Source organism: Acanthaster planci, linkage group LG04, assembly GCF_054643075.1.
Source record: "Acanthaster planci isolate LZ-2023a linkage group LG04, COTS_SCS, whole genome shotgun sequence".
Lineage (NCBI taxonomy): Eukaryota > Metazoa > Echinodermata > Asteroidea > Valvatida > Acanthasteridae > Acanthaster > Acanthaster planci.
The window spans coordinates 1,109,004-1,128,716 of record NC_141780.1 but is presented as its reverse complement, the minus strand read 5'-3'; the positions used below and the strand labels follow the sequence as shown (position 1 = coordinate 1,128,716).

The window sequence follows — 19,713 nt, the reverse complement described above, 5'->3', positions numbered from 1 at the left end:
CAGTCTATTCATAGATTGCAACTGCCCACACATGAATTCCTTTGTTTTTTATTGCAAGTCAGTTACACATTTGGAACCTTGGCCATGCGGTGGCAGCTTTGACTTTGGAGACTGCCGCTCAATCTGAGTTGGCGTTTGTTACAGGAAGATCAAATCGGATCACATTGTAAGGCAAGCCTGAGCCCAAACTGTACTTTAAACACGGGCTACGGCTAACTCATTACAAAAACAATCCACAGTAAAAGTATCATTTTTTAAAAGGAGCATTCTCAGAAACATTTATTTTTCATTTGTCAACAAGAAAAAGACAATTTACAAAATACAGCAATGCTATAACTGTTTTAAAATGTGATTTATGAACACTGACCAACGCCAATTAAAGATAGCCATCAATCTTCATTCCTTTCGTTCCCCAACAGAAAAGCAACATAAAACACTATTTTTGTCATTTGAGTCACACATAAATAATACTTTCTGATACATGGCATGAAGTCAACACGTTTACTACAGACTATACTACCACAATTGATATGTACACATAAATTCATTTTTTTAAAAGGAAAAAAAATATGTAATAGCAACTATTTAAAGCTTCAAACTGCATCATGCTAAGTTTGCTGGTCTATATTCTTCATGTAGCCAAGGACTGTTTCAGCTTTTCCTTTAACGTACATTAACTATTGTTAAGAAATACCATTGGCTATTGCTTGGTGAAGCTGTATTCTGATTGGATTGCTCTGGTCACATGACAAGTATGGTAATTCTTGTTTTGAAAGTTCATCCTGGACACAGGCTATCCAAACAAATCATTGGGCAAATCTTTACATAGCACTACTTTAAATGCTTACTGCAGAAATCAAACATTGTTAATGGGGATAAGAACAATATTCTAACATCAACCTTATACAAGTAGATGGAACATTTCTGTCAGGACGTTCACACATAAAGTCATTGTAATGAAACAGGACATTACCGGGGGTGTAGCATAATTATTTCCAGTCAGCAAATCAATCCAAACTTGGTACATAAACAATATACTTTGGCCGTACCAAGGATCACTTTATAAATTTTACACGACACTAGGTTGACGAAAAAGTTACAAGTCGACAAACTGACTCTAGCACCCCCCCCCCAGAAAAACGCCTTCACTTTACCCCTGGACATTACTACTTTATGATTCTGTATAAAATGGAGGACTGGGTTGTTTGTAAAGAGGTTTCAGACAAATTGGCATCATCCCATTAATGCTAGTAAAAAAGTTCTCTTGGTCATTCAATTACAGTAATCTCATCAATGAACAACAATCTACATAAACACATGTTCATATTTTTTGTTACATTATTTCAAAATTTTACCTCTAAATTTACAGTTATTATCACAAAAATAATTCCTTTTTTTCTGAGGGTAATTATCAGTGAAATGTGCAGTTTTACACAAGTGTAGGGTTCCCTTCTCAGTACACTTACATTCCTTTGAAAATAAAAAGGACGTAGCCGAAAAAAAAAATAGAGCATCTGTACACAGACACTATGGAGTTCTATGGCAAGCCAATCAGTGCCTTGATCCGGACACTAGAATTTGTGTGCATTATGGTTACTTTCATTAAGGTCACACAACCTGTGGCTGATAGTGTGGCATCTTGATGATCAAAGATGGATCAATCTGTGTGCGTGAAGTCATGGCACTATACCATGACTGGACGTTAACTATAATGTCTGTCGTGTACAAAGATTGCCAATGCTGGTTGTTCAGTTCTTATTAGAGCTTTGTCTTTCCTGAATTGTCCGAGTGAAGACTGATGGACGTGAATGAACGTTGAATACATGTAAGTTACCATCAATGTATGCTATCACATAAAGATTACTAATTAGGCAAACCATGTTGCACTTATGATTTAAGCAATGAACCTCAACTTCCTTACAAGGTGCAACGTGTGCAAGTGCCCATACTGTGACCTGTTGAGTAACATGCCACTAACTATTGCAACATCTGGAAGCAACCCCCTGGAAGTAACCTCCTCAGCTGCAATATCCAACTATACATTTTACAAAGAAAGTGGCCATCTTGTTTTCAACACTGCCAATTCTAATTAAAGCTTGTCATTCATGCCAGGTCTTTCCCCTTGGCCCTACAGACGAAATCAACGCAGATGAGATGGTTTTCTATTTTAAAACTTTCACTTTAACGAACTTGACTTGTTTCACTCATCAAAGTTATGTTTGAACAGTGGTCTGTACATGCGTGAACCTTTTTATCTATGTGAATTACTAAAAAAACTTCCAAAGCACAACTTTTTACGATAGGGCTTCTCTGGACTAAAGCAATCAATGCTTTGTCAATGTTCAGTCTCCATAAGACAGGCTTTCAAAAGTCAGTGTCGATAAATTATGTTGCATAACTTGTTAAATACTAGATTCTAGAATACATGGTTCATAATGGGAGAAGGATGTAACATTCAGACAAACTCATTCTTATGCACAAAGGATTTCCCAGGCAGATCACTGTCTTGGCACTGCACAAGTAACCATGTCTTGCTTTTTCACAAACACGTCTCTCCACTAAGCTTTCCTGAAGCAGTTAAGTTAAAATGTTTATATATACATTCAGACATTACAATTTTGCATTTTTGCAACGGGTAATCCCACTTTGGGAGCTAGTCTCTTTCCAAGCCACAGTTACGTCTTCAAAAGATGAACTGGTAAATCTTCCGTACGAGGCTGGGTTGGTTTCTCCTGGATCGTACAGAACTCTATCCAATGCCATCATTTGACAAAACAAGCGAGCACAGCATGGCCATTCTAAGACCTACGGTTGAATGTGTGGTACAAAAATATGCAGCATATTTCACGGGCGACCAAAAATTCACATCGCGGGATAGTCTCTCAAACGGCGGGCGCTTTAAAAAAAACCAGGAGGGCGCTCTTCATAATCCATTGACATTGCCGTTAGTTCTGTCGGCTGGTGCTTCGTCAGAATCAGCTGTTGTTCTCGTGTGTGATTTCTCCTTATACTCTGTAATAATGACTGGAACATTGTTGACTACCACAGTGGTGCTCATTGCTGTGCTACGATCGATATTTTTCAAGCGTGGTCTGCAGGATGACAAAAAGTGGCACCAGTGACAAATTAGGCAAGCACTCTGTGATTAAGGTTTGTGATTCATGACCAGAAGGTCTGGGGTTCGAATCCAACTATTGGTCATAGGTTGTAATGGTCAAAAGGCAGTCATTTCCAAGCTAAATGTAATTGTCTGTAGTCGGTTGCCTCTTTTGTTTTTGGACTGGTGTTTGAAACCCCTCCCCCCAAAAAAAATTGAGAGAGAAATCCGCGGATCAAGGAGACTTACTTGCAAAACTACTGGTTTTCCTAGGGCTGGTCTGCATTTGCAAATGCACAATACCGAGGGAGCATCACAAAATATCCGCAGCAAACATCTGCAAGGTTTGGAACTGAGTCCAATTTTGGTGAATTCCCAGGACTGACTCGTGCAATAGGGAGTATGCGCCAGTGTTTCACATTTCCAATGGATTGCTCACCTAGGCTTCTTGGAAGTCCCCACTTTCCTCTGTGCTGGACCTCCTCGCGATGCTGTCTTGACTGACTTGACATGAGTTAACGGGGTCAAGTTCTGTTGAGCCTGTTGCTGGGCAACCAGTTGTGCATTCAGCCTGGGCTTCCTAAGATAAACATCCAAGCATTTAAAGCAGGTGAGAGCAGGGACTAGACCAGTGCCAGGCAGTGCTGGGTACATTTTGTATCTGAATCAATACAAGCCCTCGGGGGCACATGACAAAAAAAGACGGTTCATCCAAAAACCCACACTTAAAATCGAAAACCTATTGTAATAAGATCCAAGAGTCTCCTAAGTGGACAGAGTACTGTCCAAAATGTTGAGTCCACCGGTTCTCTTCAGAACTTCACTCACAAAAGAGAATGGTGCCACCACAAACCTTCATCTTAAGATATGACTGGGAAGGATGAGGCAGTGAAGAGGATAACGTACCTGGTGGAGGTGCCTTTGCGAACATCACACATGGCACACTTGAATGCTTCGGCCTTGTTACGAAACGTGCAAACACTGCAGTCCCAGTAGGAGCCTTCCGGAGAACGAGAACTACGTTTTGCACGACTGCCAAACAAAAATACCAGACAGAATAAGGCTTTCGCAAGTTACATTTGAATAAATCTGGTGCACAGTTCTTTAAATTCACCTGAATATAACAATTTGAATTCTCCACACAAAATACACTGTTGCTTTACCTCGTGATTTGGGGCAAGCGTTTGCTTGGTTACATAAGAGACGCCTTGCACCAATACACTGATTTCAATGGATAAGAAAAGCACAAAGGAACCAGTCCATTCCAGCGGTGTCTTTAGTCTAAGGAATTCAAACTGTTGTGTTTATGTGCAATCAGATAACTCAGTGTACCAGATTTTCTTCAAATTAAATTCGCCAAAGGCTTATTGATCATTAAACTGCTTTTATATCACCCTGATGGCAAGACCGGTGCTTGGTGAGTGAAAATCCAATTTTCAGCTGAATGTCCACAAAAATCTGTGCATCTTCACATTAGAACAACACATCTCAGCGTGGGTGCAGGACAGACAAGGTTCTTCATGTTTCTAGTGGGCCTCTGTACTGATGATGCTACACTTCATTTATATGTACACTTTCCAATGGAGCCAGTGGGAGCTCCCACTCTACTGAGCACCATAGAAAAGAACACACAGAAACCAAGTGTGGCTTCACCAGTTCAGGGGTCGATTAACGGTTATATTCTGCTGGAAGCACAGCTGTGCACTACAAGCACATTGTACATGTACATGAAATTCCATGCACATGACTTACACCTATTTTTATGACCTACACCAAAGCAGACCATTATGTATTCAGTGCCAGCATATCAATGCTTATATGTCTCTTCTTCACTTTATGCAGGTGCACAATTTAAATGTATTTGCATAATTTCACTCCTTTTATTTCAAGGTCTTCCAGTTTCATGTACAGTATGTACAAATTACAGCTTTTAGTTTTGAACATACATGTTCATGTTCATGTAGTGATACAACCATCTGCACATAACGCAGGTGAAAACAAAATAGATTTTTCCCAGGAAAGTGGCAAATTAATATTGGTATATAATTTTAATATCATTTAAAGATGCAGTCCGTACATTTTTCTGGAAAGAAATAAAATAATCTCTACCCGAAAAGCACTTAGCGTACATGTACACATGTACAGGTGCATGCATGGACATGGACACGATCAAGTGATGTATTACATATCACACAGAAAATGATGCAGCTACAAATGACACCATCTTCATCCCGGATTAGGTGCACTTAAAACTGACTCTGACCATTTCATGTTATCACTCAGTACCCTTTAAAATCTAACAAAATCCAATGACTCCAAACTAAAAAGCCTGCTCATCTTCACACCTAGAAAAAGTTTCTCACATGTACATATATGTACATGTGATCTTACATGTAGCTTCTTATGATAATCCATGCCACGAGGAATAATTTGTCCACTGTTGGGTATCACTGAATTTCATGCAGTTATAGTTGAAATAAACATGGAACCCCTATTAAAACATACCTCTTCTTGCTAGATGATGAAGAGGGGTTCTTATGTAAGTTGGAATCACTAGATTTCATCTTTTTCACAGAGGATGTGCTCTGATGAGGTTTAAGTTCCTCATGCCTTGCCTCCCTAGCAGCCATTTCTACTGCCTCCTCAAGTGTCTCCAGACTGCAGAACTCTTCCAGAGTGAACTCTTCTTTGTCCGGGCAGGTGTAGCCAGGGATGAGCTGTTTTATCCTCTTGCTGGGTGGCAGGTGTTCTGGGCTGGAGGCTAGCAACGCAACAGGTGGGCCATCTGTGATCCGGTTTGTAATCGGTGGCTCGGGGTCATCATTTTCGTTGTCTCTGCTGGAGACAAACTGCTTCCCATCTGATTGACTCAGTAAAAAACTGCTGACACAATCTAAGTTTTCCTCGAGTCGTGTTCTTCTAGAACTCTTCTTGTGAGGGCGCTGCAAAGATGAGGGGTTGTTGGCAGTTGGCTGCGGTGTTAGGTACAACTCTTTCTTTCTTCTTGTACGTGGAGGTGACGAGATGCTATCTCCGGGAGTAAAGTTTTCATCCAAACTTACATGAAGCTTACGCTTCTTTGGTCTACCTCTGGTGGGTGGGGTGGGTACAGGGATCGAGTCCAAGGCTGATGAGAGTTTCTGTGACGCTGCTGTTGGCAATAAATTGGAAGGCGTGAAAACATTAGCCCTTTGCTGACGTCGCCTTCGCTTGTGTGGGCATTTATTTTCGACACCAGTTTGCAATTTCAGAGAGTTTTGCCCTCTACTGTGCTTGTCATTGTTCACCAGGTGAAAGGCTCTTCGTTTGTTCTTCTTGAACCCCAGCCGGGAGAACAGAAAGTGCTTGTCTTTTTTTCTGAGCCTCATTTTGGTTTTTTGGTGGGGTTTCACTTGTTGTCCTTTAGTGATCTTACACTCATCTGTTGCAGCCGTGTTGTTCTTGTCTGAAGCAGAGAAAAGCTGTTCTGGGATATCTACAAATTTGTTGCATTCTTCAACATCAGACTTGACATTTGCATCTTTTTCTGTTGAGGAACGACACAAACATTTATCCTCAAGCTCCTGTTGTTCAGGTGAGCCGTTTTCATCTTTTTCTATTAAACCTGGACATAGAATTCCATCTGAAGTCACGCTGCTTTCTTCAACAGATTTGGAATTGGGTTCAGATTTTGTTGGAGATACACAATGCAAGCTGGTCGCAGCATCTGTGCCATACGATGTCTCGTCTGTTCCCATTTCATTTGCCACTTGTGACTCCGAGCCAGGCGAAACTTCTGCATGGCTATGCACGGAATCTTTCTCACCAGTCAGGCTTTCTTCAGATATTGACACCTCTGAGTCAGGGATCAAAGATGGTGACTTAGCTTCACAAACTTTTGCATGAGACAAGCAACGCACCTGTAAATCCAGACAAACTTTATGAAGTCTGTTTTGCTTTGCAAGAATTGCTTGCTTATGAGTGTCCCCATCGATTTTACTGAAATGGAAACGGCTACTCAATCCTTTGGTGGAGGGACACTGTGGTTGGGACACAGGAGGAATTTCTTCTAGGTATCTTTGCAATATAGCTGGGTCTTCAGATTTCACTGAAGAAATGACCAAATCTTTGAGGTTGGTGGTGGGTAGATCAGGCTGCAGAGAGGTAACTTGTTCTTGAGGTTGTACAAAAACAGACTTACAGCCATGCTGTTGCACCTGACTTGTCTGAACAGATAGAACAGAACTTGAAGACACCTTAGGTTCCAAATTACCAGCCTGTGCTGTGGTGCCAAATTCAAGAGGAAGCTTTGTTGACTGCCTGCTAGACTTAGCAGCTTTAGTAAGTTGATGCATCAGTGACTTTTCAGTGGGTTTCAAAAGCCTCTTTGGTCGTTCAGCCTTTTGTAGGGACCATCTCTTTTTACCATGTTTCCCATGATACTCTAATGGCTTGAGTTCATCATTCTCTGAGGTTTCCAAGGTACATGTATCTTCCGGTTCCTCGTTTCTCTTCACTTTGCCACGCCCCTTGACTTGGCCTAACAACCAGTGTCCCATGAATTTACAGGGCGACTGTGATTTGCCTGCGACAGATCGATAAGCTGGATATGGTCGCATCATCATGAGTGTCTTACGGGTATAATTAGTGAGAACTTGACTTCTGGATTGAATGCTGGTAGTGAAGACTTCCTCGCCAAGCTCCATGGCATCTACGGAAAAGGAGGCAATTTCCTGTACAGCGGGCACAGCGTGTAGAAGACTGGTATCTTTTTCTTTTTGCCGAGTTTCACTCAGACTTATCCTCGAAACATGACTCTCATGAGGCTGATCATAGGCTCCACTCTTGACGTTACAGAACGGCGATGAAGTGTGCTCTTCTGCTTTCTCCTTTTCTCCCAATTTTGCTAAATCTGGTTGAGGTTTTGATGTTTTTAATGCATGATTCTTGGTTGCTTGCTCCTGTTTGGCTCTCAAAGTCTTTCTGATCAGAGGAGAACTGTGCCTTGATTTAATATGTTTGTGCGCTGTCCCTGTCAAATTACTGGGTTCTGTTCTCTGGTGGGTCTCTTCAGGCACAGAACTACTGAGCTCAGCTACTTTCTTGAGTTCCCTTTTAGCCATTCTCTCTGGACCTTTTTGCAAACTGGGCTGAAGCACCTCCTCTTCCTCAAGTTCCTTTGATTCACTTGCCTTTCCATGCTGCGTCTGCCGGAGATCTTTAGGTTTTGTGGGAGGGACTGGCAGACATTCACATTTCACCATTTTCTGCAAAGGGTGAAGTTTGTTTCCTTTACATGCATATGGCTCTTTAAGATCACCTCCTGGTAACTGTTCAGGTGTAAGGAATTTTCCTGCTTGTCCTACATGTACATGTTGTCTCTTTCCTGATTTGGCTTTCTTTCTCAATTCTACCTTCGGTGACTTTTCAATCAGTTTTCTAGCCAGGTCAGCTTTCACTAGCTTCAGGAAGACATCTGCAGACTTCCCTCTAGACTTTGATGCTTTCCTGAGTTGATGCATTAAAAACTTTTCAGTGGGTTTGAAAAGTCTCTTAGGTCGTTTGAATATCCGTGGGGACCATCTCTGTTTGAGATTTTTGCTCCGATGCCTCGACCGCTTGCGTTCAGCTTCAGAGTATTTCTCCTGTCTCTCTTCTATGACAGTACCCTGGACTTGGCCTTCACAAGTGCCTTCACAATCTGCAACAGTTGGTCCACTGATACTGACGACTTCCTGAAAGACATCTGAGGACGATGGGACATTGTTCTGGACTTGAGTCACTGCTGGGGTAGAATCTACATCTGTTTCTTTTGGCCGACAAGTCTCATTAATTGCATTTCCTAGCACATCACTTTCAGAATAATTCAACTCATGATTCTCTTTCAACTGTCCACTGGAAACATTTTGGGCCATGCATGATTGACCACTTGTATTTTCACTAGGTTGACTGAACTCTGATTGAGTTCCATTTGCTTGTGTTACACTGAGCCAAGGCTCTGTCAATTTTGAAGTATGGTTTGTAATGGCTTCCTCCTGTATTGTACACTTATCCTGTGAGAATTCCACAATTCTTTCTGGCTTGAGAGTGGGTTCAGCTCCATCTGTTACATGCAATTGAGGCACTGATTGTGAAGCCTGATCTATTTTTGTCTCTCTATGAGTAGAATTGCTGACAAGACAAGGATGACCCCTGGCTGATTTTCTGCATTTTTGCGCCGACTTTTTCTCAGTCCATTTCCATATACCATAGTGGAGACTATCTGAACCATCACACTTGGATTTCTCTTCAAGTGTGGGTACCAGTTGATGTTCTGAGGGCTGTTTGAGATCAGGTTCTTGTGCAATCTGGGGAGACTCATCAGCTAAATGATCACTGGATTCCGTTGCTTTTACGAGCGGCACATGGGACAGATTAACAGGTGGGTTAACAAACTCTTGGGACAGCTGTGTTCCATCCAGAATATTTCCAACAAGACGATCGAGTCTGGTACCAAGTTTAGGCGAGTCACAGGAACACTCTTCTGCCTCGCAGGACAGCTCAGGATTGGCCTCCACTACTTGATCATTGGGGTCTCTGTTCACTTGCGCTAAGAGCCAGTGTTTTGACTTGATATCGTGCACCTGCTGCTTACCAACTACGCTCCGATATCCAGTGTAAGGACGAAGCACCATCAGCATCTTTGGGGCATAATCTTCCAACTGGCAGATGGTGTGGCATCCCTTTTGGATCAACAGCCAATGTTTACGTTCAGATGGGCATAGCTTCGTTTTACCAGCCATCGATTGGTATCCGGTATGCGGTCGAACGGTCAGTAGACTCTTTGGGTCAAAATTGACAACCACAGGGCTAGTACCAGTGACTTCACTTTGAGTGGGCACATCAATGACATTTAATTTCTGGTGGGTACGCTGTCCCTTCAAGTCAACATGGACTTTTGGTAAGCCTAATGATTCATCTGACTCACTGATACTCTCACTCTCTGCTGTTTTATTTTCAAAAGTTTTGTCAGGTTTCTCTAATAGGCCAGAAGAAGCAAATAAATGTTCATTTTCAGATTCTGAATCATGGCTTGCACTCTCGTCCATCCTCTGCAAATCTTTGCCAACTGATGATATTTCCTGACTTGGAGAGGATCTCCCGTGAAACTGGATAGATGTCAAAGAACTTCTCTTTGTTCTTAAACTTTGTGAAACACTCCACGGCGATGCCCGCTCTATTGCATGAGATGCTGGTTTGGTGTTATATGTTAACCCTATTGCACACTGTGGGTCCGTATTTCTGCATTCAGAGTTTGGTCTTTGGCTTTTGTTACTAGGCGTTGGTGTGATCCTTGATTCTGGGGAAGTCATGTCCTTGCACTGAGGAGTCCCTTCATCCAAACATTGAGATGACTGCGAATCGTGACTGGATCCACCATGCTGAGCCAACCTGTCTTTGGGCAATCTCTTCTTTCCTGTTTTCAACTGAGCACAACTCTTTTGCTTATGTGTGCTGCTCGTTTCGGCAGTATTTGCATGGACATGATCATCTCTGTCAGTGCAAACAGATGTAGATACTTTTTCCTTTGTAGGTTCAATAACAGGGAGTTTTAATAATGATTTTAACAGTGGAAAAGAGGATTTGTGTCCTTTTTCAGCTTTACAAAGTTTACAACCTGTTTTCTTCTCACTCTGGGTTTCTCTTCTTTGTCTTGCAAATGCTGAAGTGTACTTTCTGTCTGGCCGCAAAGACATCACATTATTCCAGTGTAATGCGGATGACTTCTTGCTCATTGCTTGCAAGAGCCTGCTATAACTTGGTGGCTGCCAAGTCCTGTGGAGTACAGGTGTGGCTTCAAGCTGCTTCCCTTTTTGCTGTCTGCTTCTTTCTAGATGGTGACTCCTTTCACTGCTTGCTGAAACCGATGCAGTCTTACTCCTCAGGGACAGTGTTTCATCTTCTACAATTCTCTCCACAGGTGATTCTTCTTGCTTTTCTGAAGATACGACTGCAGCTGATTTTGAAAGACGTTCCCTCTGCACAAGTGATGAATCCTCCTCGTTCTGAAGTCTGTCAGCATGGCCCCTACTAGTCATTAGCCCTCTCCTAGACAAACCAACGACAGGTGTGTACCTTTTGTGTGGTCGTAGGTGCATCAATGTTCTCCTTCCTTCAGATTCAGAGACCCTAACCGCATCATCCTCATTACTGACAGATCTCAGGTAGACTGGAGTTAACGTCTTGACTGTGTTTTGTGACATATCTGACTCCTTGTGTTTCTTGATGCAACCATTCTTCCTACTCATTTGAAATAGTTCACACTTTGTCTTGTTGACACTTTGCCCTGTCTGAGGACGACGTCCCATTTTTATCAGAGAAGCAGCCACTGTTGAGAACTGGATATTGAATATTGATCCCTCTGAATGGACAGAACATAATTTTCACCAACCGGCAAGGACACGATCTTCCGGCAAAAAGGTTCCTGAGATCACGTTGTAAGTCCAGACTTGTAGGATTCTTGCAAAATGCTTCCACTGACTTCTCAAGGAGACGACAGTCCACTTGCACAGCCTCGGTCCAATCTGCAGTAGATGCGAAGTGGAGTGAGAGTCACCATATATTCAAAACGGAGTTTGTGCAGGTGAACAAAACAATCCAAGCACTAGTTTTTATCCTCACAGATGAAGAGCAAACCTGACAACTCTTGCGTGATGACCAGCAGAAATCAATCACAAAACATGAACACGGGCAGAGGCAACAGATTGACCTAATATCAAAACACTTGTAATTGTACTCAGCAAGTAATGTTACACTGCACAATGTGCAACTCTACACGTACAAACAGTACACAAGCTTCCATGCACATATATTGGTGTACAAGTCAACAAGTACAACTGCATTAACCCTAACCCCCTAGGCTCCTGCACTAGAAAGCATACTGAACCTCACAAAACCCAACAGGTTCATGTACTTGTCTATGTACTTGTACATGCAGGTGACTGTACCAAACCTGATAAACTCCAACAGAATGAGCCCGTTGGAGTTTGAGTGATATGCTATGGATGGGTCTATGCAGTATAGGATGACTTGCACCGAACAGTACCAAACCTGACAAAATCAAGCATAGTCCAACAATTGGTACAGCAAGCCAGACACTGCACACAGTGACCCGTGTGTGTCCCAACTCACACAGAATCCAACATTATCTCCACGGGCCTTTCATCCCAATTCTCACAAAATTCAACAAGTTCCTCAGGTACAGTACCAAACCTCACAAAACCTGCTGTTGGAGTATGGCAGGTTTTGGGTAGTTAGGGTGAACATGTTTTCATGGACATACTCTTCTATGATTGGACTCACAGACATGTACATATTGCATCATATGATAGATTTTCATGTACAGGTGAGTTCCATCATTCCTCCTTAGCTTCACACAGGTTGAATGTTTTTCAAGTTAACAACAGGTTCACTAGCTACATGTACACTAGGTACACATGTACATGTACATTAACCTGGCTTCATGCTACAGTATAGTGATTTCTCTTCACATGAACTGGTACATGTACATGTACCAGTTATACTATTGCTGAGCTAAGATCCAGGCATACCGCATTTACATAGCGGCGGATGATGCAATGATGCAAGGGAGCCATTTTCACCTGTAGCAGTGGTGCATGATTGATAAGTGCCCTCTTGTGAAGTAAAATTGCAAATTAAACTTGAAGGTTTCATCATTTATCCTAATAACTTGTACTATTCATAACCCGTTTCACACAAAAATGTGCCTTGTGCCTGAGGCATGATTACGATATGCAATGGAATTAAAACAAAATGTAAACACTGATATTTGCGGAATGATTTGAAGGTAATATCCATTTGCATGCACATCACAAAGTAAATGGGCATCACTGGATTACACATGAATTAGGTACCTGAAGCTCAACCACGAAGGTTGTGGGCATACGTTCTGTGCATAATTGCAATATAAATGCATGCACCAGTAGCAATAATCAATCAATCATAGGATCTATACAAAGCAAACAGGTGGTGGAATATTCTTTGTCTTTTTGTTGTGAGGTACCTGTTAATGCTGTTTTCATGGAAAGGACGCTGATACGAGTGTTCGTGAGTTATCAGCATTGGAATACGAAACAGGACATATGGATGCAACACGTGGATGGACATTAATCAGCAAATGCTAAAAGACAAAAAATTTATATTACCACAATCAGCTCTATGTGGTTTCATTTGGGTGTCTTTATCATGGGTCCATTGGGGTGTTTTTTCATGGGTTCATTTGGGTGTCTTTATCTTGGGTTCATTTGGGTGTCTTTATCATGGGTTCATTTGGGTGTCTTTATCATGGGTTCATTTGGGTGTCTTTATCATGGGTTCATTTGGGTGTTTTTATCATGGATTAATTTGGGTGTCTTTACCATGGGTTCATTTGGGTGTCTTTATCATGGGTTCATTTGGGTGTTTTTATCATGGATTTTATCATGTTTATTACTGTGGTGCTAACAGCAACTACAAGGACTGCACAAGTAACATCTGGACAACGATGTGGCTAGTACAGTGACTTGAACTATGGTGCTGTCATGACAACGATGTGGCTAGTACAGTGACTTGAACCATGGTGCTGTCATGACAACGATGTGGCCAGTACAGTGACTTGAACCATGGTGCTGTCATGACAACGATGTGGCTAGTACAGTGACTTGAACCATGGTGCTGTCATGACAACGATGTGGCCAGTACAGTGACTTGAACTATGGTGCTGTCATGACAACGATGTGGCCAGTACAGTGACTTGAACCATGGTGCTGTCATATGCTTAGCACGATGTGAAACAAGAAAACAAAGAAACATGGTTGTGCACAAACCACTACGCCCATCTATCATTTCCCATTCATGCGCACTCTTATTAGCAGACAACACTGTGTCATTTGCTGCTCCTCATCAACTGGATCCATTATGTTTGTTTGTTCAACATGAACTTTAACGTTTAGGTCTACATGTACTGACGTACATGTAGCGTTATGCTTTGGAAAACCCTATAACTACACTGCCAAGGACAAAATGTTCGTTATCATTCCATAATGTTAACATGACTACATGCAAGCGCTTCATGTCCTGTTCCAATATTATTGAGACACCAGCAACAGTTTCCAAAATAGTTAGAGAAAGAAATTTGTGGTGAGTGGAATAGGGGTGTGCATTTGCGGGTATTTTTAGAACCGGGTACCCGTTTTCTGTTGACATCGGGTACCCGGGTACCCGGAAAAGAGATCGCCTAATAACAAATGGCATTGCGCGCAACCCGGTGGATCATGTGCCCGAAACACGGTTCTTTTTGGTACATACGAAGCAAGCAGAACATTGTTCTAAACGTCGGAGTTTATCTCTCCTACCTTTTTATCAAACGAAATTGTTACCTTCAGGTTTACAAATTTTTTGTGGGTGTATGAAACAGAAAAACAAATCTTCACGGGAAACGTCAGAAAAAAGAACAGAGCTGCAAACCACCTACATGATATACGCACCTGCAAACACTCAAAGGAAATGTCCCGGATGCTGCATGACCACGGACACGCGGAACGCATGTGACGTGCACGAATGGTGAGCGCTGGTCGTGTCACGTGCGGACCAGATCAGTGCTATGTACGTCACGGGTTAAAAGGCTTAAAGTTTTATGTACAAAAATACCACCGTAACTCGAACAATGCCCACACGATTTCATCCACTTATTTTGAAGTTTCTGATTCAAAAAACCGCCACCAAAATGCTTCAAACGGCGTTGAAAGAATCGGAAGTTTATATAGGGTCAGGAGTGATCGCAAGTTCATTCCTTTTCTGACGAGGACCAGCACGTTGCATAAATCAACGTAGCTGCAACTGTGTAATCCTGGCTTTCAAGACGCTGAAACTAACCTGATTGCAACGCGGGCCCAATTATAGTTCCCTTCAGGCGGTCCAATCGCTGACACTGCAGCAGCCATGTGACCATAAAAAGAAAGGCCATGTGACCACACATAAGGAAGCCCAAGTGAAAAAATAGCAGCGCTTCACGTTGTTAAATGACTAAGCGATACGAAAGTTTTGCCACACGAAGGTACGTACAACGATGAAGTGGTTTAGTTTTATAAATACTTTTTCAGGATAACTCCATTCCCCTGAGGTTCAAATTGTCGAGATTTTAATGCATAAGTACTTTGACAAGTGATATTTGATTGACCGACTGTATTATGACTTGCACCTGTCAACATTTCCTTTTTTTCGAATGAAAAAATACTTGGATTTGAAATGCTTCAGTACATACAAAAAAATCATTCCTGCTTTTTGGTCAATTCCTCATCCACAGTTCCGCAGAATCACTGAGGAAATTCAAGTTGCTTTAATTCAAAAATGATTTTGAAACGGAATATTTCTTGGTATAAAACTTAACTAAACTGGTTCTCTGACTCTTTGGGTTTGTAGCGCACATTTAGTGCTTTGATTATAAAAAGAGGCCGATCAACCGCACAATTTGTGCGTGATCGCTACTTACCGCACGCCGTGTGGAGTCCCAGTACCGCAGGAATATTACACAATCCGCTCTCGCTTCGTCGTCAATCCCAACATAAAGTAATTTTCATTCATATTGTTTTATTTGACAAAAATACTCTTAATTCAAAAAGTAAGCACTACTTATTCTGCACAAAAGTCATTTAGGCCGACAGGGTTTGATAGTTACAAATACAGTCATGCAAGTGTACATCAACAGCGCTTCCCCCTCATAAGAAAAACTCCTTCGGTCTCTTGTTCATATAGGTTTGGGACAGTCATTTTCCTAGTTCCGGATCGCGAAAATTATTCAGTAAGACTGCAGCTGAAAAATCCTCAAATTCGAGTGAAATATGGTCAGAAGTCAACTTTGTGTTTTGGATATACTTCAATTTTTTTTTTCAAAATCTAAGCTTTTATATTTGGACTCACAGGATCGATCGACGAAAGTGATGATGACACCTTTCCTAGTTCTGGATCGGTTTAGGGTCGAGACAAAAACGTCTTCACAAATGAAAAGTAGCCACACGAAAAATCCATTTTCAGCCAAAATCATTGTAAAAAGTTGCTTTTCTAATAGAGAATCTTTTAATTTTGAGAAAATTAGATGAAAAATAAGAATTCCAATGAGTTAAAAAGGTAGAAATTGCGTAAGGTTTGACTCGACTTTTAAACTGTACAGTGAGCTATCAACGTTATCCTCCCCGCGCCGCACAGTTGACGAACCCATTTCGTCACATACATTTCTGCTGCGCCCGTGTAGTTGAGTTCGCAACGACTTTGCGTGGTAACGCCGCGCGATCCGAGAGTGGGAAAAGCTCGTAGTTTTCGCTAAATTAACAAAAGTCATTTTGATTAAGCAGACATTAGATGCAAAGGTTTATATGACTATTCAATTTAAAGAAATATTTAAAATCACACGTAGCGAGTGACCTATCGCCCGTGAATTTTAGTGGTTTTTTCGCTCTTGTGAACTAGGAAATTCCGGAACTACGAAAACGACTTGCGGTACAATGGGCGGAGTGGGTAACAAAGTTAGCTGTCGATCTCCGAATTCAAGTTTCATGTATGACCACGGGACCGGGTTTTCATCGGCACGGTGGTTTTCCATGAAGTCTGTCCTTCAGTAAGAAATTTCACAGACATTTTATGCATGAATGTTTGTTCCTAATTTATTTACTTTTTTACGGGTACCCGGCCCGGAAAAATGGAACCGGGTTTTGAAATCGACGGGCGGGTACCCGGGTACCCGGGTACCCGGCACAGGCCTAGAGTGGAAACAGAAATTTCCAAATATGTATCTATACACTGTATGCTCTGTGAGACTAGACTAACATTTGTTGGACATGATTTGTGAATCTATGGAATCACTCAACTGCACAGTGCTAGTGGTCTATCTTGTATGAAATCCGTTGATCAGATCTAGCCATTGTTAGTTGACCACCTTTTCTAAAAGCCCTAGACCATACTGACGTAATGCACTATTTACCACAATGCCCTGTGGGTGAAAAGGGGGGGGGGTCAAAAATCAAAGATGGCGGACACAATCGTCAGTCATGTGAGCCTTTACATGACATTAAACAGAGCAAACTTGTGGTATCGTGGAAGCTTTGGAAAAATGCAGCTCTGGCTTTCGCCATGTGCTTGATAAACACAATGGCACACAACAATTAACACGAACCATTTTGGAAAAAAATGGCCTTCTCAATCTCAGGAACTTATTGACAATGTTCCATGCGCATGATGTTCGAGCATTAGCACACATACATGTACTGACGTCCCCACCTTTCACCCATGATGCACCATGGCAAACACTACGTTATGTCATGTTTTAGGTCTATTAACAGATGTGGTTCCAAGACTTTCTTGAAAGAGCATTTCACATGCAAGTTGGAGATTCCAACCAGGATTGATTGGAAACACATCAAAGTTAACCAACAGTGCTCACAGATCCACTAACCGCACTCAACACATTCGCCAGTACTGAACGCATAAGCCTACATAATGTGTGTGCAGTGTATGTGTACTTCAAGATCATTTCAAACTCAAAGTACATATGACAGCTGCCAGTGCATGTGGTTCAGGTTTAATTGCTCTCCTTATTCCATCTGCAAATGCAAGAATTCAGATTTTCCCCCAATGTTAATTTTAATTGAAGTAGAGAATAGATTGCAAATGTCTTTGCCTAAAAGTTAAGGGATACATGTACATCTCCGTTTGACCATTCTTGGAGGTGGGCGGATTTCTGACATCTTGCAGTCTGTCATGTCGCGCATCCCTATAATATCAGCTTAAAGGTCATGACTGCTCTGCAATGAAAACAAGTAAAGATACTATCCCCCGGCCTCTGAAAACAGTTGAACCAAGATGCAGAGCAAGCTTGGCCACTGGCCGACCCAACGCATGTGCAATGTGATCAACACAAATTGATTGAATAGTAGGACCATTCGACCATTTTTGGTGACGGAGGAATAGCATTTTTACTTGTTTTCATTGCGCAACTGTCATGACCTGTAAGCTAATACATCAGGATGTACAACATGTCCTGCACTGTGTAGCTTTGACTTATGGCTTGTGTGAACACTATGAATGCACTGAAAAAACAGCCATTTGGTATTTTCATAGCTTAAGTTGTGGGTCGTTGTAGTGCAGCACAACAGGCATTGGACAAGTAAGTGTATGGTGTGCGCGCCACACGCCAAGTATATCTGGCAATGATTTCACACCTGATCCCAAACACTGCATGTATTTTGGTTCGCTTTTGTAATTTAACAATGTCACACTCTAGACGCCTCAACGCTGTCTGGTTCCCAGACCAAACAAATCCTGACTGTGTTTATTACAAGTCAAATGATCAGGAATTAATCACTCTCATGGCTGGTTGTCACTACTAGTAGTCCTAGTAGTAAACAAATGGCCATTTTGAGAAAACCAAACATACCAAAGACTCAAAATTTCACATTAAGAGACAGAAATAAACTGAAAATTACCGGTATTGACACTGATACTAGCAGACTAGGCTTGATTAATGTGATCGGGTGGGTTGAGCCGTAAAAGAAAAATTGGGCTCATACTAGGCCCTAATTAGTAATTAGGCCTACTATAGGAAGCGTTTTCGCATAGTCTCCACTTTTTGGGTGGGCCGATGGGCCAAGATACGGAGTAGTACAGTAGACTGGCCCCAGTGTGGGGTAGTCCCATGGTCCTAGCCAGTTCGAACTCAAAGTATGTGTCCGGAATCTGGGCATGCTCAACAACCAGCGAAAACCCAAACGCCAGGAAGTCAAATCTTCAACAAACACAACCCTCAAAAAGACCGTAAATACAGAAATACAAACGAAAATATCACCTCTAGCATTTTAAAATTGCTATGTGAGAATAACAAGTTATTTTACCCGCTAGGACTGCGTTTTTGGTCCATGATATGGCCACGCAAATTTTCGACGCCTACATGGAGCTCGGAGACCTGCAGAGAGTGTCTGAGCTAGTACGAGGGCCTCGATTCGACGAAGCAAGTGATAGAAATAAATTGGATCCGGACGCCTATTTATCTCCGCGTTTGCTCAGTTTGGGTTTCTGATTGTACAAAAATAATAATTTGAATACAATGAAATCTATTTTAAATAGAATGATTTTAACCACAAAAACGAAAGGAAGGAAATTTATTTATTCTATTAACACGTCCTGCAAGGCTTTCGTACATATCTGTCGCGCCAAATGGGCAAAAAGCGCCCCTGGTATATCAGAATTTCGTTCCCGCCCCTTAAATAGGGCCGGCCGGCCGGCAGGCACTTACCAGAATTTAAAAAGAACAAAACACCCGTATTTCCTAAGTGAAATCACAGAGCAATCAATTTGAGGCCTCAACTCTGCCAAATTAATTATTTTGTAACATCCTTGACAAGCCGTTGGTTGAATCATGAGCATTATATAATATATATAAAAGGAGTTCATGGTCAATAGTGTCCGCTGTGAAGTACAGGAAACGGAAAATGCACCACTTCTTCAGGTGGAATTGATCTCCGAAGTTATTACGCGGTTAAACTTCTTTTTCTCGCTAAACCCTGTATTCCTCTCCTTCCATTTTTATTTTTCCCCTCTTTCTCTGATTA

At 41.8% G+C, this 19,713-nt stretch overlaps 1 protein-coding gene across 2 annotated transcripts; it reads right to left on the bottom strand.

Moving 5' to 3' along the window:
* Positions 1-247: 247 nt before the first annotated feature.
* Positions 248-19,381, bottom strand: LOC110982070 (YY1-associated factor 2-like). Of its 2 annotated transcripts, XM_022240218.2 has the most exons (5): positions 18,997-19,381; positions 5,603-11,640; positions 4,004-4,129; positions 3,537-3,677; positions 248-3,092 (listed from the first exon to the last, which is right to left on the bottom strand). In XM_022240218.2, the coding sequence occupies exons 2-5, from the start codon at positions 11,422-11,424 to the stop codon at positions 2,924-2,926; spliced, it is 6,258 nt and encodes a 2,085-aa protein (XP_022095910.2). In that variant the 5' UTR covers positions 11,425-11,640; positions 18,997-19,381; the 3' UTR covers positions 248-2,923. The 2 variants fall into 2 exon arrangements, with proteins under 2 accessions (XP_022095910.2, XP_086991755.1); XM_087135629.1 differs by lacking the exon at positions 5,603-11,640 and having other exon boundaries at positions 18,997-19,108.
* Positions 19,382-19,713: the final 332 nt, after the last annotated feature.